This window comes from Aedes aegypti, chromosome 3, assembly GCF_002204515.2.
Source record: "Aedes aegypti strain LVP_AGWG chromosome 3, AaegL5.0 Primary Assembly, whole genome shotgun sequence".
Lineage (NCBI taxonomy): Eukaryota > Metazoa > Arthropoda > Insecta > Diptera > Culicidae > Aedes > Aedes aegypti.
Window position 1 is genome coordinate 283,675,000 of NC_035109.1, and position 24,379 is coordinate 283,699,378.

The 24,379-nt window shown below is 36.7% G+C and overlaps 1 protein-coding gene across 6 annotated transcripts in view; it reads left to right on the top strand.

Moving 5' to 3' along the window:
- The window catches only part of LOC110678958 (protein gooseberry-neuro), a 163,078-nt gene that overhangs the window by 7,173 nt on the left and 131,526 nt on the right, over nt 1–24,379 (top strand). For 3 of the 6 annotated variants that reach the window (XM_021852684.1, XM_021852685.1, XM_021852689.1), the window contains exons 2-3: nt 6,556–7,231; nt 17,390–17,703. In XM_021852684.1, coding sequence (XP_021708376.1) covers nt 7,156–7,231; nt 17,390–17,703 — 390 coding nt within the window. In that variant the 5' untranslated portion in view covers nt 6,556–7,155. The remainder of the gene's footprint in view (nt 1–6,555; nt 7,232–17,389; nt 17,704–24,379) is intronic. The other 3 variants (XM_021852687.1, XM_021852688.1, XM_021852686.1) reach the window with 2 other exon arrangements.

A 24,379-nucleotide genomic window follows, 5' to 3' on the forward strand; every position in this document is an offset into this window, starting at 1 on the left:
CAGTAGTGATCCAGATGATTTGAAAACTCATCATCATCATCTTTTAAGTAAAAGAGAAACATTTAGAAATCTGACAATACTAAAAGTTAGTTATTAAAAATAAGAATTTAGGTGAACTTTTAGATTGGCTCTCCAAGGAATAGGTTTATGAAAACGCACAATGTTGTAAAAAATTGCTTAAAAAGGTCTTTGTAACTAGACTGTACTGATTGTACTGATTTGGTAATTTAGCCTTCTTATAAGAGTAATTACCCATTTTCTTTGATTCTATGATATTTTTATATTTATTCGAATAATTTACTTGTTTTAATCAAATCTTATATTCACTTCGAGAATCACGGAACAGTATGTTATATCCCGGGAAATGGGTAATCCCGAAATTTATCTATCCCGGGATTTTTGTCCCGGGATATCCCGCGATGGACACTCTAATTTAAAGGGAAGCAGGCCGCTCGGCTAAAAGGGTCGTGATCACATTCACATTCAATATAACTTTAACGGATAATTTGGGCAATGCAACTTACCCTGCTCCTAATAATTATGAAAGTTAATGCACCTTACGAGCCATTGGAACCATCGGCCATTTTCGGCGCAAAGACCTTTTAGGCCTAACGACTATTTAAGCCTTATGACCCTTTCGGCCTAACGGCATTCAGCCTAACGTAATACCCCCAATATGTTTGTCAAAAATTGAGCTAATTTTTAAATGTTATATTAGACAATAACATTTACAAATAAAACATTCAAAGGTTGAGAAAAGTTGACGGATTCAATTACAAATCGGCCAGTCACAGAACTCGACCAACTTCGATTTTCATTAAATTTTACACATGTCTTCGATATGATAGAAAAAGTGTTTTCCATAGAAAAATAAATAATATTAACTAAAGAAACTTTTGAAAATGGCCTATGATTTTTTGCCGTCAATTCATTTGAAAAATTCTTGTGCTGAAATTTTTAATTTAAGAGAACAATGTTCTTAATATGAAGAAGTTCCATGAAGATTTCAAAAATAAAACCTAAACTTCGAAATACAGGTCGGACTCGATTATCCGGAGTATCATTTTTTTTCACTCCGGATAATTAAATCCTCTGGATAATCGAATCACTAAGTAAAAATAAATGAAATCTTCGATAAAAGAACTTAAATATTATCTTTTTTGATTGTTTTATTTATATGATGCAGTGCTGTAGCTAGAAATTATTTTTAAAAACGGTAGGAATCTTCACAAGAAAAAACAATTTGACCAGCATACACAAAAAACACTTTTTTCAAACCCCCCTTTTCTTAAATACGTTCAAAACTGCAAAACCATTTATATTGTTTATTGCAATACTAAATTATTTCCGATTTATGCAAAAAATTGAAAAACAAGAACATCAAAAAACAAATTCCGGATAATCGAGTCCCCGGATATTCGAGTCTCCGGATAGTCGAGTCCGACCTGTATTTGTTAAATTTGCCATAGAATTTGAACTTTAAAACAAGGTACACACAACATTTTTGGCAATTTTGTAAAAGACCACTTGAGGATATCAGAAATAACATTGGGAAGCATTCATCATTATTTCACATTTTCTGAAAATTGTTGTCTAATGATCCATTACTCAACTCAAACCAGTTGCGTAATGAAAAACGATGCGTTATAATTTGAGTTGCGTTATGCCTATTACCATACTGCTTAATTCAGTGCAGGAAAGTAGGCCGCATCGTAACAGATTGGAGTGATGAAAAACAGCCTATAACGATAAGAAACTGCAAAATATATATTTTTCTCATTACGCAACTGTTTTGAGTTCCGTAATTAATCATTACACAACCATTTTTCAGGGGACGGACCTGGTGTAGTGGTTAGAACACACACCTCTCACGCCGAGGACCTGGGATCGAATCCCATCCCCGAGATAGTTACTAAAAATTTCAGTGACGACTTCCTTCGGAAGGGAAGTAAAGCCGTTGGTCCCGAGATGAACTAGCCCAGGGCTAAAAATCTCGTTAATAAAGATAAATAAAAAAAAAAAAAAAACCATTTTTCAGAAATTGTAAAATAATGGAATGCATCCCGATGTCATTTACGATACTCTCAAGTGGTCTTCTTCGACATTGCAAAAAATGTTGTACGTAACTCGTTGCAGAACTCGATTTTTACAGCACTTGTCGTAATTATCCTACTCGGCAAGCCTCGTACGACTCGTGCTGTAAAAATCATCATTCTGCAATTTGTTCCGAAAACTACTAGTTCAGTGTACATTTTTTTTCTTGTGGTCGATACATTCACTAGAACTTCTCCATAGAACGATTTTCTCCAACACCAACAATTTCTAAACTTGAATTTTTCAAATAAATTGCATGCAAAAACTCATAGGCTACTTTTATTCTTATTGAGTTATTCTTGAGTATTTCTTGAGTTAAACGAAGAATTGATCACTGGGCTACTGGATGTTCCGTGTTGTCCGTTGCCTAATGTTCGTGATTGTTCAGTCTGTGCAGCCTTTGGCTGGAAACGGTGTAAATTGTCGTTTTGTAAAATGATCAATTTATCTGCGGAAAACACTAATTCTACAATTCTGAAAACATGTGTGAAATGCAATCTAAATCAAAAACCATCGAGCTTAATTTCTAATATTTTCAACTCATTCTGAATGGTATTCGTCAGTTTCGAATCTAAAATAGAGATTTTTTGTTTTCTAAGGAACAATGCAATTGTATTCTCTCGGGAAGAGTTGTGTCAAATTTTCACGAGAAATAATTATTATATCATCTGTAAGTTAATCTTTTCTGGCCTTGACGCTTTGAATTGTTTTAGCATTTTTACCTGAATCTTATATCTGCTGTTATTTTCCTTTTAGATAGCATCCAGTGTTGTTAGCAATCACGGTAGTCGACACGTTGTTGTTTAAATTGTCAACTGCATGCCTCTGATCACGATAGCTTGCTCGGTTTTGTTTGTTTCTATCATTTTTAGTAATTAACTCTGCTTCCACTGTATGTATGTCACATTCGACATAAAAAGCAAGATGAAACTATTATTGTTGTTTATGATCCGATCTGTCTGAATTCCATGCAAATCTTATGATTTATGCAAATGTCATCGTATCAGACGACATTCAATTGACACTTTTTTGTGTTTCTCGATGTTCATTCCACCGCTCGTGCTGTGTGTGAGAGGTGGCAGTAGCGGATGAATGCAGAAAAATAAAATGACTGCTGGCCATGGCAAAGAAACGAAAATCGCGTAAACTGTCGAATGTTTACTGCACTGATACTATCTCTCCTGAACAAAGCCTATTCTATTTCTCATGGCATTTTTATCCGCATTACTTAACGTAATCAAGTACTCTTGAACAGTGTTTCACACAAAATGATTAAGTTTGCTGATTCAGATCTTGGCTTGATCTGAAATTTTCATCGCAGTTCAGAAATAGCTGGAATTTCACATGAAACAAAATTCACAATTTTTCATACACAAACTATACCGTAGACCGTAGAGGGATTAGCCCCTTTGAATGATTTCCTAATGAAATCTTCTTCAAAGAAGAAGAAAATATCTTTATCTATTCAATACAGTTTGATTTTGGCAAACAATCAAAACAGTCCATGTTGCTAGAATTTAACCTTGCAAAAACGATTTTTTTGGGATGGTTCACACGCCAAATTTGAACATTTTTGATCTTCTCTACCAACCCCCCTCCCCGCTTTTTATGGATCTACTGACAATTTTGCAAGGCTTGCCACACTTTGCATGACTTTTTCCCAGAAGAGCGTGACACAATTTGTGCACGATACCTTATTGGTAGCAATCAAGTTGTCTTTCAAGGCATATAAAAAAATTAGAATCGGGTAAATATTCACAAATGATAAGCCAAACTTTTTTTTTGTTGCGTGAACGAGGTAAACTTTTGATCATACTATTAACTAAACTTTTTTTAGTTTCATTATTATCATAGAGGTTTTAAACCGAGAGGTTCATTCATCTTACGGTATGTCTAATCTAGACGATTATAAAAAACATATGTATATCGGGGTTTTTCTCACTAGAGTACACTATTTGGATTATGTTTTCATAAACTGAAGGTTTTTAAATATTCCATCAGTGAAATTTTGATTTTCTACAGTTTCAAGCTATTTTTCATACTAACACCCATGAAAATCCCATTTCCAACGCATTTCAGCCCATACAAAATGAATGAAAAAAAAATTCATCGATAGAATATTATAATACTTTTCGATTATGAAAATATAGACCAAGTACTGATCAGTAGTAGCGAGAAAAAATCCGATGTATTTTTGTAATCGTCTGGTCGGGCAAAGTGCGCGCCACTGTCTGCTGTTGTTACATTCAAATTTACATTCATTTTTAAAATTTTTACGATTTACATTTATTTTCTTTGTTATTGCCTAGCACTATTTGAATATTGTTGCTCAAATAAATTTCAACTTTAACATTTTGATATTTCATACATTTTAGTATAACGTGTTCTATTGTAAGCTATATTTGACATATTCGGGTGTATCATATGTGAAACCTTGTGAGAATGCGTTCTTTACGTTGGTCTGGCCTGTTCAACCATTTGAACTTAATCTTGGTTTCCTATAAGCTTTGCTACGGAAATGATTCTAAGAGGTTCTAAATTGGTTCAAAACAACAAAGTTGTATACAATTCACTAAAAGTTTTATTCTATGTCTTGTAAATACACCTACATGTCGGATGCGCCATCCCTAAATCAAAATATTTCTGCCAGAATTTCAGAGCTCCTCTTATTATGTGATACGTTAGCTTCTGGTAATTCGATAGAGCTGCAATTTCAACTTTTTTATGACTTTATTTGTGTGAATTTTAACTCATCCGGCTAGTTTTTCACTCAAATGAAAATTTAATGATGAACTACAAATAAGTTGAAATTTGTTTTGAAATTCCATTAACATTTCAAAAACAGTTTCAAAGGGTTGCTTTAAGACAAGATGTAATAATCAAGAGATTTTTTAATTTTATTCGAAAAAGGTATGTTGCAAATTTGTTTAACTTCTGGAAGTAAATTACTATACAAAACATCAGGTTATTTTGCATTCAAGTTTCAGGCAATTCGGCCTTCCAGAAGCTGAGATAAAAATTTCCCAACTTGGGCTTATTGTATGGAAAACCAGCATTAAGTTACTAACTATTTTAGCTTATTGTACTGTTATTTTATGAATGTTCTTAAAACTAAAAGTTTGTGTGTTCTTCTGGAATAAATCACATAAAAGAGAAACCTCAAGGTTTGAGCCAAAAATATTAAGATTTAGAAATAACGCTAACAAGTTTGCATAACTTTGCTATTTTGCAACCAATTTTGCAATGTTGAGCATCATTCTCTTCAAAATTAAAATTATAAAAACATCAGAATTGTTTGAAATCAAAGTTCAATGTAGTACCCTCCAATTCCTTATTTCACAAGAAAATTATGTTTTTTTTTCCATTTCTACACGCTTTTTATTCCACTTGTTTTAAAACTCAACCGATTTCATGCTTCTATAGAACATTTGATTGTTTTCCATAAGTGTGAATAACACAAATAGTTTAAAAATCGTTTTGACTTAGTTAATCAATACAAACTGTACAAAAACATAAAACATTAAACGAAAAATACATTTTTTTTTATTTCACCGGTTGAAAGTTCATCCAACAGTTGAAACATTTAGTAACATAAATTAAGTAGATCTTGAATAACTAAGTTAAAACAAAATTTTGATTAACTATGTTGTATACACATTTAGAAAATTGTTAAAATGGTTTCAAAAGTCTGTGAAAAAGTTCGGAATTGTTTATGTATTCTTAAATTTGCGGTCAAACAGAGATATTTCCTTAGTAAAATGCAGATAAACTTGGAGTAAACTACTTTTTACTACGACATGTTTTGTTTTAACACAAATTTGATGTTTTGCTAACAACTTCAAAATTGGTTAGAAAATAACAAAGTTATAAAGACATCACTGATGGTCATATTTTGTAACTAACCTGTAAATCGTAATATGTTTGGCTTGAACTTTGAGGATTTTCTTTTTATGCGGCTTATATTCAGGAGAGCAGAAGAATTTTTGGCTATGAGAATTTTCGAAAAAAAGACGTACCCTAATAGTATGTTTTTTTTTCTTTTTGGCCTTACATCCTCACCGACATAGAGCCTGTTTTTCAGCTTAGTGTTCTTGTGAGCACTTCCACAGTTATAAACAGAGAGCTTTCTTTGCTTCAAAGTTGCCATTTTCCCATTCGTATATCGTGTGGCAGGTACGATGATACTCTATGCCCAGGGAAGTAAAGAAATTTCCATTACGAAAAGATCCTGGACCGACTGGGATTCAAACTCTTACACCTTCAGCATGGCTTTGCTTTGTAGCCGCGGACTCTAACCACTCGGCTGAGTAAGGACCCCAATAGCATGTATTCATTGATAATTGTTACCCACAAAAATGGTACAGAGAGATAATAGAATCGCTCATCACTTCTCAACACTAGGCATAATTGAAGAATTGCAAAAGTCGCAATTAAAACTTTGTTCATCTTCATCGACTGCAGACCACAGCGATTAATCCATTCAACGTTTCCAAACATCCATTTGCAATATTTTTAAAACAGACACAGTTGTGTGGAATCGCGCTGAAAAAAGTCGTGATCGCGAAGGCGTGGAAAGAAGCTTCACGGCACACAGAAAACCAAAAGAAAGGTTTCATCGATGAAAGAATGGCACATCCCTCATCGCCGCCTTACCACACGTCATAATAATCGAAAGTGACAGTCGTCGGTGTGGGGCAAAATGTGAGTGCGCGCTCATCGCGAAGCACAAATGGTTGTAAATTAAATAATTATTTCATTAGCGCGGCTCAGCCCCCGACTTTGAAGTGTTTGTGAAGATACCGACCGATAATTGTGCAAGGAAGAATTGAGGCGCTGGAGTGAGAGTATTGGTGCACATTGAATAAATTTTCGGAGCGGAACCGAACACACAGAAAATGCGAAGATCGGTGGTTTATTAACACGCAATAAAATTGGAAGGTGTGAACAATGCGTTTGATGAGGTGGATTGCGGCTTGGTGAATATTAAGTGATTTGCGAAGAGAAGTGCGTTACATTGTTGCTCGGGTGGAAAGTGAGTTGCTGTGATTTTTAGGCGTTAACATGGATATGTCGGGAGCCATGTCTGGGGCGAACTCGCTCAACATGCGCCCGTTGTTCAGTGGATATCCTTTTCAAGGTAAATATAAGACCATAAGTGTAGGGAAATATCGGATGGAGCCAAAGGTTTACTTTTTTTTTATTTTATTTTGTTAGTAGTATTTCAAACATTACGTTTATCAATATGTTATGGTGTTCTGTGTTAGGCAACACGATGATTCTAATTTGAAGAAAAAACTAAAATCATTGAATGTGGATCTGATAGGATTGAGAATTTCTTCATGTAATATTTGAAATGTAACAGGGAAATGATCAGAATCAAAATCAGCGTGAGTAACCAGTTGGCTACAAAGCTGACTAGAGTCGGTTAAAACCAAAGCAATCAAAGATGGGTTTCTAGAAGAGGAAAAACATGTAGGGCCATCAGGGGCTAGCATTGAGAAACATCCTGAAGAGCACTCATCAAATAAAATTCTGCCGTTGGAATTAATTTGCAAATTATACTATGAGCGATGTTTTGAATTGAAGTCACCAATAAAAAAAATGTTTTTTTTTTGAGAGTCAATCAGATTGAAGCAAATTAACTTGCTGCCCAGTGCATTGAAAACGCAAACAGGCTGCTATGAAAGTATATTTATTAAGCTGCATTTCGGTACGAAATGACGAAAAAAGTTAATGTATTACCGTTTTGTCTCAAATTCCGAACAGACTCATATTCCGAACACTCGGTTTTTGTATGGCGATTTGGTTGAAATGTTTCGTTGAAATATGTCACCAAACAACAGGGAAATGGCAGTCAATTGCAATTCAATTTTAACGTCTCCAATATAATTTTTACCACGGGAGTAGTGGTAATTCTCTAGTTTGAGACCAGTAAAACAAGCTCAGATAAATTTATTTGAGAAATTATTTATTTGAATACGATTTAATCGTGCTGTTCGGAATTTGAATCAAGGTGTTCGGAATATGAGACAGAATAAACACAGTGTTCGGCATTTGAGTCAAAATGTTGTTCCATACTTTTACGTTAAAACAATACAAAAAATAATCAAATCAACATTATTATTGGTACACCCAACAGCTAACAGTTAGACTTTGCGAAGAAATTAAAATTTACACAAATATCAGCCAATTTATGCCAATCAGATGCATTTGAAGTCACCGTTGTCCTTAAGTGTTCGGAATATGAGTCAAAACGGTATATGCCTATGAATGATGGTAGCAACTTCACTATATGGTAGTGGGATTTACAAAACATTGATATTTTAAAATTATATTGAACAATGGCTTTGAAATATCATCTTTTTAGGTTCCACTTGCAACGGGATACCTTTAGTCGAAAGAAACGTGGAATTTTGGAATGTACTACATCATAAAAAAGGCATTCTAGGTCCCGTTAATGTAAAAGCAATCACACATGGTAAATTATTATTGAAATCGTGGTAACACTGCACCATAATCACAACAATTTATCACATCAATTTAGAGAAGCCTTAATAAACAAGCATCCACAGAATCGTGCCAGAGAAAAATAACTTCCATCTCTTAAAAACGAGCCTGTCAAGCTTGTCTAATTGCTTCCCGCACAGCCGCCATTATCGACTTCCTTTCAGACGGCCAAAGATAGACACAAGAACTTCTGCCGAGTGATTAGCAGCCCGAAAGAAAAGCTCCATTTTCCAGCTGTTTCACGCTCGTAACGTTTTCCTTTATCTCGGTTGATGACGAAAGAAAGCTATTCCAAACGTCGTCGTCCGTCGTTTCCATCGGATGATGGCAATCAGCATTTGATGCAACTGCCTGTCCGACGACGAAAATTCCACCAACAATAAACGATAGAGAAACAGGCCAACAGCAGCCAAACATCTGGCTCTAGGCGTGAAAAATTCCGATTTTCCGGGGGTTCCATTTCGGGTTTCGACGTTCGATCGCTTTGGCTATTAAAAATTTATTCATCGGAATCCAGGTATGGCTAATTTCGGGCATATGGTTTGGTCCGGATCCATGTGCCGCGCCGATGGTCCCCGAGATGTTGTTTTGCAGAAGCTTCGAGAGTTGGTTCCGATGACGGGGACGACTTTGATGGCGATGCACAGTGGGAAAAAACTCATGTTGATATTGAATGCCAATAGTGTTTCAGTCCACTTTCGAAAAGGAATACCTTGAGAATGGAATAACAAGCGCCATGGGCCAAAGGAAGCGATGCCCTCCCATCACTCCTGGCCAATGGAAAATTAACTATGAAAGTTGCTATTTAGTTAGAATTTCAAAAAACCTGTCTTTAGCATTCATGTATAAAAATGCGTTATGATAAACTTTTTGACTAATTCTTAAAGTCCATCTGAAAATCTGGCTTCTGTCAGATTTTCTTATACATTGGTGAATCAAAATCCGGACGGTACCTATATTCTGACACTCAGATAGTATTTATCAAATTATATATGGCTTTGAACAACAAATGTGGGTTTTTAATTTATATCCACATCTTTCAATATTGCTCTTCATTTTATTTCATAGTTCAATGTTGTAATCCTTTGCAATGAAATACAAAATATAAAAAAATAGCAGCACCAGTTGAACGTCGTTGCTCCAAAGCATCAAATCCAATGGACCTATGAACAAATGCACAAATTTTGAAGAATTGAATTGCTCCGAAAAATCCTCGAGGAATTATGTATTGAGATGAAACATCTTGGAATCCAAAGTTGGTCGTCACAATGGCCGACTTTTCAAAGGCACTAAACTTCTTGATCTTCTTATTTCTGCTAGTACACAAAGCCAAAATAAAAAAAGTAATGCTTCCGTAGCGAGATTAGTGCCTTTGAAGTTGGAGATTGGATTCAACAGTTCACCTTAAGAACATTTAAAAAAATTCCTTAAATTTGACCTGTGTTTTATTATTTATTTTCATAGATTTTTTACAAGGAATTTTTCCAGCATTTCATCCAAGGATTACTGGAGTCCTTCCAGACGTTATTCAAAGAATTACTTAAAAATCTCCCTGGAATATTCAGAGGATCATTAAAGGTTCCACATAAGGTACAACCAAAGCATATTTTTAAGAAAATCCTATGATTATTCTTACACATTTTTTAAGGGGTTTCGTACTAAGTTTTAACAGAAGTTCCTTTACAGAATTCTGCGGGATGTTATCCAGAGATTCAATTGATTTTTTTTTTTTTCAATTTTCTTACCAATATTCACGAGACGCGACGGAGACAAGACAAGACATAACACTTATCGTTCTTACAAATCGTCAAAAAGTTTTAAAAAATTACCTTTTCGTCGACCGGCTTCGGGCGCGATATAGCCCATCTTCGGGACAAAGTCCGACTGATTACGCTGTATTTTCGTACGGTGTTCGTACTCGTCCAGGTCGAAGAGATGTTACGTAATTGTCGTGTCTGCTAGATTTAACAGACACGATGTGATGGGAGGGTCATCTTCGTTCATCAATGGTTCCTGGGTATTCGTGATGAACATTGACTCCCAAGCGTTCAACTGTATAGGTTTCCTCACTGTTTTAATGAGCTTCGCGTTTTGCCAATTGATTGTGTGGTTGGAAGCTGCAGTGTGTGCTGCCACCCCTGATTCATTCGGTTTACTGGATTCTACCGCACTTCTGTGTTCTTTCAAACGTACTTTCATTTTGCGACGTGTTTGACCAATGTAAAGTAGTGCTCGCGATGGTTATCATCACGGAAAAACAAGACTCAAACACCTCGAACGAATCTTCGTTCGATTAAAAAGCTGTCTGGTTGATTTCGGAGTCAACCTCTCCAGTAAATGACCAAAATAAAAAAAACGACACGAAACGTGAAAAATCCCTTTACATTTACCTCTCTAGATTTCTCCCAAAAATAACTGTTTAAAAACTCTTGGACTGCAGTGTAATCTTTTATTCAAAACGCATCTATCTAAAATTCAAGCGGAAATTCATTCTATTTCTTCCATCTGCTTAACTTCTACTTTATCGACAATATTTACAATCTTACTCTAGGCCTATTCTACTACTTCATTCCCTCTTTACTCTAGCTACTGTCTTTCTCTCTTCTCGTGTGCGGTAAATTCATGTGTGTGCGGTGCGACGGGTGGTGTTCATTTGGGGGTTAAATTTATGTTGCCGATTACCGACGCATAAACGGGACGAACGGTAGGGCCGAAATGTGGCCACGCAAGCGGTTTAACTCGGGCTAGGGGCGAAATTCACCATGCGCATGGGATAGATGAACGGGTACTCACGGTTTGACTTTACTTGCGTGGAGGCATAGGCGGTTGCTGCGGTTGCTACGGCGCCTCACGTGGCCGACACGCGGATCTCCTCCGGACTTCGCTTCTGCTACTCGCTTGCCGTTCTCAACGGCGCCTCACACGGGATTCGTGGACTTGCTCGACGGGGTACAGCCGTCACATCGGTGGTCGTCACCAACGATGGCTCAGACGGTAGCGTGCGTGACTCTCACGCGGGGGTCACCGGTTCGAAACCGGTTCGGGACGCTCGACGGAACTTCACACGGGTTTGCTGGGTTGATGAATGTCGGTCCGAAACCGACTCGCTCGCTGTTGCCGCCTTGTAAAGGGCGCGGGTTGATGGTACGCTTGCCCTCTCCGACCCACGTGTACCGCCGGGAAAACTCCGAAGCTGGAAAGCGGGGTCGAAAACGGTCGCTAACTTGGGGGTGTGGTGTGACGGACCTTGCAACTTGCCACAAATCTGTATTAAGAATACGGTCACACGACGAGTGACTTTTAGCATTTGCACCCTAAGCACACTATTAAGCACCAAAATTACCTGTCGCATCAACTACTCGCACTAAATCCGCCGACTCGCACAACTCGCTACTAACGCACTTGACTTTGCCTTTCTAAGCTACTTGAGGGATATGGAAGAAATCTAAATTAGTAAAATTCAGAGGCTTTTCACGTCCACTTTTAGTTCACCTGAACTATCACACCACGGCGCGGTTAAACTAAACTTGGACCGCTCTCGCCTCTTCCACAGACCAGAACGAAGTGAAAGAGTCAAGTTCAGGGATCCTCAGATTAGGCGCGAGATTTGCAAATCTTCGTCGCCGGAAATTACGCGAAATCTACGAAGTAGAATTTCGCGAAGGTCAAAAATCGCCTTCACGCATACTACTTTCTCTATCCGTCGGGAGAAAGCATTTAATTTCTCTAAGTGGGCACGATCATCCAACTCGCTGCCCACCCGAAGTTTTATAAAAGACTTAAGGGGTCAACGAAACTTGAACCTAGGTCGATGCCCGAGCCTCGAACCGAGATCACGGTCTTCTGCAAAAAGATCGCTTGGCTGTCGATTTACGCTCAGAGCCAGAATCGAACAGGGAACTCATTCTGTAAATGGTATGCGGAGTGGAGCAAATGAACCAATGATCTCGAATTCATAATTTCACTCGAGGTGAGTGATATTTACAAGGGGTATTTCAATGGTTGAATTCAACATATGGAAATTATTCTGTACAACTTAAACTAACATTAATTTTAAATTCAACTATTCGTGGTATCGCCACAACTTTATCCTTTAGATTACACAGAAGGTCACGCAGAATGTTTTCACTTATGTGCACAACTTGAAATCCTTGTCGTGGAAGCGTGTTTTTAATCGGATTTGTGATTTTTGGATAAAATGGGAGGCTTATTTGTTTGATGTCTTCTGTATCTGGTTTCAGCGTCGTGATAGTGTGGCGGTGTTTTTTACGTATGTGTTTTTGGAGATTTTTTTCCACCAACACCTTGTTAAAATGTCTTACCAATACTCTAGGGAATCTGGTAAAATTTCCTCAAGGGTGAGTTCTTCCAGAAATTCTAATTTATCAAGGGTGACTTAAGAACTTACATAAGTCTTAACAGAAGTTACTCTAAGATTAGCTTTAGGAATACGTCACGATTTTCAACAATTTCAATTTCATACATGGAAAATTCTGGAAAAATGTTTTATTATTTCTTTAAAAACTTCCTGGAGAAATCTCTTAGAATATTGGAGAAATTTCTAGTTAAAATCTTAAAGAAATTCATGAGGAGCATATTGAAGAAACCCTTCGAGACATTTGGAGTAGTTTCTGGTTGAATATTCCAACATGTTTTGAACGGGAGTCTTGATGATGTTCTAGAAAAACCGATGGAAGAGTCACCGGATAGAATCCTGGAGGACCAAGGACTTTTTTTGTGAAAATGTCTGAATTAAGGAATCCCTGAGGAATTGTTTGTGGTATTTTTTCTGGCATATCTGTATTTTATTGTCCAATTTTTGGTTTAATTTCTTTGAAAAAATGTTGGAGAGATTTCATGGAAAACACGCACTAAATGAGCTTCTGAAAAAAGAAAAAAATCTCTCAAATAAAGTTATCTAACTTGAAGAATTTATTTCTCGTAAAGTCACGAAAAATTTCTGAAACAAGTTTTAGAAATATTCTCTGAGGAATGTCTGGTCGTATCAAACCCTCTTCTCCTGATGAGTGTTAGGTTTCGTTTTGTTTTTTGATTACCGTTTCGTCTTTTTTGGTCTCTGAACTGGAACCAAAAGTTTCAGCAAAGAGTTTTTTAAATGTCCTATTTTAAAGACCGTCATGCACACTTCAAGAGTGTTTCTTCATCCAAGAAGAAGAATACTGATGAACTTGAAAGTTCCGTGCAGTTCATGAAGATAAACAGAGCTCTTACAATTGATATAGAACTCTTACACATAGATATATGCGTGGTTCAAGGTCTATGCCATTATTGAAAATCATTAATATATTACTGCTCACGCTTAACGTTCCATGGAGGACCCAAAATAGTGATTCCTAAAGTGGGCGAATTCACCCCACTAGGAGCAATTTCAAGACCTAAGGGGGCGAAAATGCACCTGGAGGTGAAAGTGATAGTTAGCAACATCTCATAACATATGGAGAAGATGCTTGTACATAATCTTTATGGTAAATTGCATCTAACCTGCTGTACATTCCGATTTGTCTGCAATTTCCAGTTCAGTTTTAATCTGTCATAGAAAAAAAATGGAATCATGAAAATTTTCTAAAAGGACTTGAAGTCGAGTCATGGAACAGAAAACGCTTTGGAAAACTGTTTGAGGTGACCATCATTTTATTTTAGTCGATATCGAACCATGGAACATCGAGTCATGAAGGTTTCACTGTAAATTCATGGCTTGTAAAAAAGATTTAAAAAAATGGTTTCGTGGATCTGGATTGTTTGCGAATTCTAAAAATGTTACAAGAATTGTCGACATTAAGTAAGGGTATGCGATATGGATTTTTTCAGGTCGATACGAAACGAAACGATACACGGAATTTCTAGCTTCGTTAATGACAAAATAAAATGTGAAAATGTTTCGTGAAGATCGATACAAAATTCTGAAATGCGCGGAATTTTTCGAAATGAAACAAAATATATAAATATATTTATTTAAAGCATGAGGTAATATTTCTTGTGTTGCATGGATCAACGAATGACGGGCTACTTAGCCTAAAGGCGGCGTACAGTGACCTCAAACATGAATTCCAATTTTCTCGGGTTTTTTTTTCCTGGGAAACGGGAAATAAAATTGGTATATCCCGGGAATTTCAGTAATCCCGACAAATTCTCAAAAACTTGACTTAATTAAGGGTTGCTGAATCCATTGCCGTTTTCAGAAATATCATAACACGTCTTGTTTTTGAGATATTGACTGTTGAAAATGCAAAAAAATGGCTATTTCAGCCAACTTGCATGCAAGTTTGCCAGCTTGTAAGGTAATATATTGGCTTAATTTGCCACAGAACTCAAACTTTATGTATGTAACAATACTTATCATCAAAGTTTGTAATACTTACGATACGGAAAAGTTATTGTTTAATGGTTTAGAGAATTTTGGTATTTTGCCATATAGAAGAAACGAAGAATTTTGTATGGAGACTGCAAGCATGTTAAAAAAATCGGTTTAATCGAAATTTAATCATGCAATTTCAATCAAATTATGGCTGAAATGAAAGTTCAAGTTCTATTTTGCATGTTTGGTGGATTAGATAACAAATTTTTTTGATAAGTTGTACTCTAAATTTCATGTAAACATGAATAAAACCAGTGTTTTATACAACTTTGGCGACCTGTAGCTAAAAATTGTGACGTGCTGGAACATTTCTGAGAATGGCACCAGATTCAGCAACCCCAAATCTACTAGAGACACATAATTTGATCCTTGAGACACGCAAAAATGTCATTTTTGTTACGCTCTGTTATCTGTATTTCATGTATATAATCAATATGAAATACAGATATACTTTACACCCGTACATGCGTATGGTCATTGTTTTGTCTAAGTAATTTATGTTTCTCTAAAAAATCTCTTGGATTCGTTTTGAACAAGAGGCTTTAAAACAAAAAAAAAGTTTGTCAAAAGCCCATGCAATAATATTAAGAGTGAAGCTCATTCTTGAAAAATCGTACAAAGTTAAAATCATATTGGTCAACATTGAACCAATTCTATCAAGCAGTAATATAAGAAACAAATAGATTACTATTACTCTTATTATCGAGACTTCCAGCTGGTGGCTGGTTCGTTTCCAAAAGAACCAACTAGAGCCTCACGTTGAAGTTGTGACTGTTAGAAAAACATTTCATCGAAATTGTATGAATGCATACATTGGCTGTTTGATCAGAAAAAAAGACAAATGAACATTGAAATATACCAAGTGATTTAATGAGTGCATGTTTGGTATGACATGAAAAGTAAAGTGTGTGAAAGTTTTTGTTTAAATACATATGGCCAATTCTTTGATAAAGTAAAACTTCATGAATAATGTTGTGACAGCCAGTGAGGGCTCATATCTCTATCTGGAATCTATGGCAAAAGGTCGAAAGTACAGAAAGTCGATAGACAAAATCTCGAAAGGACAAAAGGTCGAAAAACAAAAAAAGAAGTGACAAAAGGCCGAAAATCTTTTTTCAAAGAAGGAAAAATTTCCCACCAAGAAAATCATTTTCAACCGTTTGTCCTTTCGACCTTTTTTCTTTCGACCTTTTGTCCTCTCGACGTTTTGTCTTTCGATGTTTAGTCCATATGCCCTCTATCTGAATATTGTGAGAGCTTTTACAAACCATCATCACTGAAAACTAGACGCAATAATTTGATAAATTCTGGGAAAACAATTGAAATATAAAAGAATTGAGCCTAAATGATCCCCTAGGTCAAATTAAAGTGACGTGTGGAGGCTGAACCTCGATTCTTCAGTGTTACTTCTCTCAGAAATGAGTTCAATCGCAATCGGAACTCAGTTTTGGTCCGCTTTTGCCCACTGTGCGCGCTGGTGCAAAGGACGTCTCCCTTTCAGGACGAATTCTCCTCGCTTATCGGCTGGTCTTTCTTGTGGTATCGCTTCTTGTACCGTTCTCTGATACGGTTAATTTGCTGGCACCCCGACAGCCAATCTGGAGACTGTATGTTAGATTACCTACCAGTACCTAAATGTGTTTCACTTTTGGCGGAGGAGGACGAAACCAGTCCTGGCTGAGAGCGGAGGAATGGGTACAAATGTGTGGGCTGCCAGAGAGCTTCACATTCCGGAATGCTCGAGTCCAGTCTATGGCAGGGATCAACATCTCTCATGCGAGGGGGAAACAAGTCTGTGTGGGGTGGTGGAACAAAGGAATCCTACATTCATATGAACTCCGAAGGTATGCAGGCTGAAATATTCCACCGGGTTGGTCTAGCCATGGGCTGTCTTTGTTTTCGGGATGTAGCTGCTGAAAAATTGCTAATTTACCGTGTGCTTAGTGATGGCTGCACACGATGCTATTGTGAACCGGTAACAGGCGTGTAGGTGTTACTATGCTAGTTATTTCAAACGTTTGCGCTTTTGTTTCGAAATTTATCTTTGTTTCGATGGTAATTACTAATTTTCTCATATGAGTGAATTTTAACTCACCTTGACCTATTTAAGGCTGTACAATTTTTTGTAAAGTTTATGCTCTGTAATTTTAAAATTTTTAATATATATTTTTATTTTCAAATGTATGTAAAAATCAATCAAAACTAGTATTTTACGGCTGAACTGTATTTCCTTTATACAAACCGGCGCGGCATCTTGAACTTCTTCTTGTATTTGCCGCCCTGCCACTCATTATTAGCACCTTTACCGGAAATTACAAACGGTAACAAAACGAGCGACGCTCAGAAAAAGTCATCAACCTTATCAGCACCTCGCTAATTGAATTTTCCCCCACCTTCTTCTTCCTCTAACAGGTCAAGGCCGCGTTAACCAGCTCGGCGGCGTGTTCATCAACGGGCGACCTCTGCCCAACCACATTCGGCTCAAAATCGTCGAAATGGCCGCCGCCGGTATTCGACCATGCGTGATCTCCCGCCAGCTGCGCGTTTCCCATGGCTGTGTTTCGAAGATACTGAACCGCTACCAGGAGACGGGTTCGATTCGTCCCGGTGTGATTGGAGGCTCCAAGCCAAAGGTGGCCACACCGGAAGTGGAATCCCGCATCGAGGAGATGAAAAAGATGAATCCGACTATTTTCAGTTGGGAGATACGGGACAAGCTGATCAAGGTGAGTGTGGTTGCGTGGGGAAATTGGGGCATGGGCGATGGGTGGGTAATAGACGGACAGCAGAAAAATCTCCAACCGGGGGATGATTACCTCAGATTGCTGTCGGAAGCTGCGTGGAATGAAGACTGATAGTTTTTAGTTCGATGCTGTATGAGTCATTCTCTAGACGAATATTTTTTTGCAATGATTGGGATTTTGCAGAATCAATAAATAATTAAGAATCAAACTCTCTTTAGTTTCACATCTTCTTCATAATTTATATAGATTAGGGTGAGTCATCCGTTTTATAAAAAGACGCAAATTATAGAGCTGTGTCATTATGACTCCATCGATTGGTCACTAGCTGGTTGTGACCAATCGATTAGGTTTTCAGCTCAAACGGATGTTTGGTTCTCCAGATCCATGCTCTTGAAAATTTGAACTTTGGCTTCGATTCATCTTCACTTTAAAGGGCTGTAACTTGTTTAGTAATGAACAGAATCGTGGCTTCTTTTCACACGTTGCTGCGTTTTCAAAAGAGTTTTTTAATGTATTTAATTGTGATTTTCTTTTTAAAAACCTTCAACAGTAGTTTTCTAGGGTAATATTCTTGAACATAGTGCGTTGTCTTGTGTTTATTAACAACTGTATTTATAAGCGACAAAAGTTGATTTGCTTTTATTTGAGATCAGCTCGTCATGTTTCATCCGACCGCAGAATAATGAGAAAAATTACATCAAGTAACGTCAACAACGTAAGGAGTCAACCAGTTCCAAAATCCATTTCGGGAAAATGAGTTATTTGAAAAAACGGGACATTCGGGGAAACGACATTCGGGGAAAAGTAGCACAACCTAGAAAAACATTGTAATAAGCAAGGTGCTGGTATTTTCTTCAAGTCTTCAATTTGTGAAGAGACTCCCAGACTTACACACAAAGTCGATTCACCCCTTGCATTGTTGCCGTTACATGGTCTCATATTTCTCATCCCGGCTGAATCTGAAAATCGGATGAAACGCGACAAACTGATCCCAAATGGAAGCAAAGTTAATCGACACTAAGCCAAATGTTTTCTCAAGGAACGTTATTCAGCTGGAACTTACATTCACAATTAAATTCACCATGAGTGGGAAACCGTCTCCCACAGGCGGAACTTTTGATGCACTTCGACAAAATCTTTTACTAAAAGCCACCAAAATTGTCCCTTTTATTCTACGTATAAAAGTGCATTATATGTACACAATGCAAAGGGAACAAGTTGTTATATATTCAACCGTATCAGGTCTGACCCCACATTCCAAATTCTTATCCACGGTCGAACGCTGTTAAACTTGACACTTAATAAAGGTTTCGAGCATTCACACTGGATTTTGTCATTGGATATAGATCAGATGCAGAACGATGACATTTTGAAAGAATAATAAATTCAACATGTGACTTGTGATGAATAGTATATTTGTCCAAAATGCTAGTTCGGTTCCATATCTGTTGAACAAAACGATTTTTCGATCAATCATTCCACAATAATATTTCGACGAAAAACTTCTCAAGCCATTCGACGAAATATCATTCGACCAAATGTCATTCGACCTAATGTCTTTCCACCAAATGTACCAAATCTATTTATTTAAGCAATTAAATTCATTTCGACCAAATGTACCGTTTTGATTCATATAACGGACAGCTTGAAGGCCTTCCGCGGCTACAAAGCAATGCCATGCTGAAGATGTGTGGGTTCGATTCCCGGTCGGTCCAGGATCTTTTCGTTATGGAAAATTCCTTGACTTACCTGGGCATAGAGTATTATCGTGCCGGCCACACGATATACGAATGCAAAAATGGCAACTTTGGCAAAGAAAGCCCTCAGTTAATAACTGTGGAAATGCTCATGGAAACACTTTGCTGAGAAGCAGGCTCTATCCCAGTGAGGACGTTAATGCCAATAAGAAGAAGAAGGGTAAAAATTTAATTTATCACCAGCCGTTCAAAATCATACTAGTGCAATAAAAAATCTTCAGATATCACCCATTGAATTCTATAAAAATATAAACGCAAACCTTGCAGGGTATTTTTTACGATGAAGAACATTTCTGAAGACCGCGAAGCAAAAGAATTTACAGCTTATATCAAGGCCAAAGCAATGAATTATCCCAATCTGATTTAATGTACCGTTTTGATTCATATTACGGACAGCTTCAAATTCCGGACACTCTACTTTGTATGGGAAACATTTCACGCGAAACGTTTCAATTTTTGCTGTGCAAAAGATCTCAATTTCAAGGCTCGTTTTAGAAAACTTTTTCCATAAATATCTTTGAAAATTTATAATGCCCAACTACCTTAGATGTCTCTTTGGTGGTTTAACGATTTCGATTTATGATTTGACTGTTCCAGTAATGATTATCATGAGCTGTCCGGAATTCGATTCAAAGTTTCCGGAATATGAGGCAAAAGTGAGGAAGCGTCCGGAATAAGAATCATGAAAAGGCCATACATTTTGATTTATTTAAAATTATTGAAGTTACGGAAGCGTATTCTTCACCCATCGTTCGAAAGTAAAGGGCTTCCGACGCTCGATAGCGCTAAGGAATCATATAGAATGATTTATTTTGTATGCTCTATGCTGGGTTATATTTCCCTGAGTCCTTAAGTGTCCGTAATATGAATCAAAACGGTAATATTTTTTTGCAATTTCTCATCGTAATAGGCTGTTTTCCATCACGCCAATTTGTCATGAAACGGCCAACTTTCCTGCACTGAAGTATGCAGTGCGGGAATAGTCATTACCTGAGAGAGACTCGCGAAGACGAAAAATATAAACGTCATATGCAGCCCAGATTCCCCTCTCACGAAACGTCAAATGTAGCCCACCGTTTTTATGGCTGAAAAAGTGAAAAGTATTGTGTTCAAAGTAAACTGTTATTAAAAACCTCAATCGGTGGAGTAGTTTTTTCCAAAGTTGCTGATAAATCTAAGCAGAAGAATAATTATTTCTAATGTCTGCTACGTTTCTGGCATGAAATTTCACTCATACGGCTATTTATGATTCGATGTGATGCAAACTCAATCATTTTTTGCTGAGAGCTTCATGTGAGAGTTTGAACGGCTTGCGCATAATTGGTACAAACACAAAGTGGAATAAGAAAAAAACTCAGCAATCACAGAAAAAGAAGACCGTCTTCGCGAGTCTCGTCTCAGGTCATTACGCAACTGAAACCAGTGCTGTAATGATTCATTACGCACCGCTTTCTCATTAAGCAACTGTTTTGAGTTGCGCAATGAATCATTACAGAACCATTTTTCAGAAATTGTAAAATAATGGTGATTGCATTCGGATATAATTTATGATACCCTAAAGTGGTCTTCTACGAAATTGCAAAAAATGTTGTACGTAACACGTTGCAGAACTCGATTTTTACAGCAATCGTCGTAATTATCCTACTCAGCAAGCCTCGTAGGATAAATTTACGACTCGTGCTGTAAAAATCATCATTCTGCAACTTGTTCCGTAAACTACTAATTTGCAACAATTTGCAGAATGATGATCTTTACAGCTCGAGTAGTACATTTAGAATAAAGTGGGGCAAAAGTTCGAGTGGGGCAAGAGTTTCTTTTTAAGATTTCTAGCTCAATTCAAAACAAATCTTAGAAATGTCATGGTGGTTCAAATGCTATGCAAGTAAGAGACTTTCACTCCTAATATCATAAGAATTGATTGAGATTTGGAAAACTTATGACTATTTGTTGTTTTTCGACGAGAATATTGTAATATTTGGTTAAACTTTCGATGCATGGAACCAAATGAAATAACATGTTTTTCAATATTTTATGTAAGGGCGTTTGTAGACATATCATAAGGATGCTTTGACGTGTATTAGTTTTTGCATAAATGCTTGGAAACAATTTTTGGCCCATAGCGGGGCAAAAGTTCGGCCTATGTATAAACTCACGGAAAAAATTTCAAATTGCTTGAAATCCAAGAAGATGATATCAAATTTAGCAAAATTTGCCTGATCGTGAGAAAAATGTCACAAAAATTTTACATTTCCACTTAGGTTTGCGAAAAACTGCTATTTTTGGGTGTATTAAAATGAACCCTGTATTGGGCAATTTTGTTATGAAAATTTAGTGTGTATTTTTCGGCAAACATAAGTTTACGGCTTGTTGAAAGTATGCCTGTCATAAAACTATTGATATTTTGTGTTTTAGCCAACGAACTCTTGCCCCACCGGTGGGGTAAAAGTTCGTTTAAGACAATCAATTTTGAAACTGTTATAACTAAAAATGGGTAAATATTTTGACACAAGTTTGTACAGCAAAATTATAGCCAATATGTTGAAGGTTCGCTGTATGCTATTTGTTTTGTTTCATCTGCTATTGTTTTCCTGGAAGCTTTGATTATACCACTAAGGTAGAACTTTTGCCCCACCTTACTCAATAATTATTCGAGTCCTGCAAAAATCTTATTCTAAAACGAGGTGCGTACAACTTTTTTTTTGCAATATCGTAGAAGAACACTCGAGGGAATCCGAAATAACATGAAGATGCATTAATAATTATTTCACCCTTTCCGAACTCAACTCAAAACAGTTCCGTAATGAAGAAGCGTTGCGTAATTATTATTACGCAACTAATTTCAGTTGCGTTATGACTATTACCAAACTGCATTAATCAGTGCAGGAAAGTAGGCCGTTTCATGACAGATTAGCATGATGAAAAACAGTCTTTTGTAATAAAAAAAATCGCCAAAAAATAAAACGACACTCGCGGAAACACTTTTAAAGTAAGTAAAATATGTTTTTGGCTGCATAATAACTAATGTATCTCACATTTTTTTTTTATAAAATCTGTAAAAACTAATACCAGTCAAAATCAGAATCACATACAAAATTAAAATAGTACAGTGCCCTATAATATTCTTATAATTGTATGTAAGTGTATATTTTTATAACATTTCTACTATCCTAATAAAACTCCATACCTTTTGATCAATAGATTCGTTATTAAGATTATTTAGATAAATTTCGAACATTGATATTATTAATGTGTGGTAAGATGTCCACTGTGAATGATGGAAACGAGTTATGTCAGTAAATGTGAAGTAGATAAAATACGGCATAATGTTATGGACTGGTCATATTGTGTAGGTGTATGTTATATTTATGCCTAATTTGGAACGTCTTATAAATAATTCGGGTTCATGATGTGTCAAATTGAGCTTTATGCGGTTGAAATGCGTCGAAATAAATGTAACTCTATTAATCTCCTATGAATCCCATACATGAGAGGGCAAAACCACTTTTTTCAGTTTTTTGTCGATGAAAGATTTTTTAAATATGCCACAATCTTTTCTTGACTACCAAGGCTAACTTCTAGTAAAAAAAAGATCGAAGGTTCATGCAAATTCGATAATATGTGTGTTCCAGCACACCGTGCGCCGTTATTAATCTACAATATGAGATCTGCTAAAATTCAACATCGAGAATAAGTGAAAATTCCCATCCCTTATTCATTTGGATCGAAGTGCATTTCCAACCCCCCCGCGAAGTGACAGATAACGCAATTTTTACGTACCTACTTGCAGCGTAAACAATGGGGCCATCCACCGCTGCCGGTTCGATTTTTCACTATGGGAGATCGGAAATTTGTTTCGTTGTTGACGGGTGCAAAACAACGAATGGAATGAAATGAAATAAGGGCAAGGTTGAATTTTTCTTCTTGCAATGAAAATAAATTTAATAAAATTCTAAAGTTCCAGCACCAAATGAATTAAATGCGTATCAATTCGTTCGGTGAAAATATTAAATGACTTTTGAGTGCTTTGTTTTGCGAGAAATGCTGTTTCATAAAGTGATATAAGTATATATATTTTTTGGTGAACATGTTTAACGGAGTAAAGTTATCGGGCGCGATAAGACATTTTGCAAAATAATTAGTCACAAAACTGACTTTCTGGGTCACTTTGATGCCCCCAAAAGAAAGCTTGGGCCGTAATATAAAATAATATAAAATATATGAATGGGTTTCAATGGGATCGAGTTAAATCCAAAAGTGAGAAAAATTGTGCTCGCAACGGATTTTAACACTTTTTTTCTCATATTCTCCACCAGAGGTCTACGTTTCAATAAAATAGGCCTAAACACTTAACTTAAATTATTTCACCGACCTCAGTAAAATGTTATGCCGAGAACGAAGCTGAGAATTCGGTGATTTTCAATGTCGAATCTCGGTACTTATTTTACAGAGGTCAGAAAGCCGGCTCCAAAGGCACGTTCCCCACCAGTTGGGAGATTTGTGCCATCGCCATATTTGAGCCTATTTCATCATCTACCCCAGGGCTGCCCAACGTACGGCCCGCGGGCCGCATCTGGCCCGCGACCTCATTTTGTGCGGCCCGCGGAGGGTTCGAAGATTCTTTTCATATTTTACCCGTTAAATATTCTACCAACTCGAAGTTAGAACATACTAAGCCTATTTAATATTCAATTTAGTTTCAACCTAATATTCTAGCTTAGTAAATCTTTAAATTGTTTTGTTTTTTAACCCACTTAGATATTTTATTTCATAAATTTCAAATTCTTGGTGTTTCAACAATGTTTCTACCATGACTTCTCTCGACATTCATCCTTGTCAGGATAATAAGTAAGGTAGATTCCATAGCCAGGATTTTCAACGAATTCAATTCATTATTTTTTAGA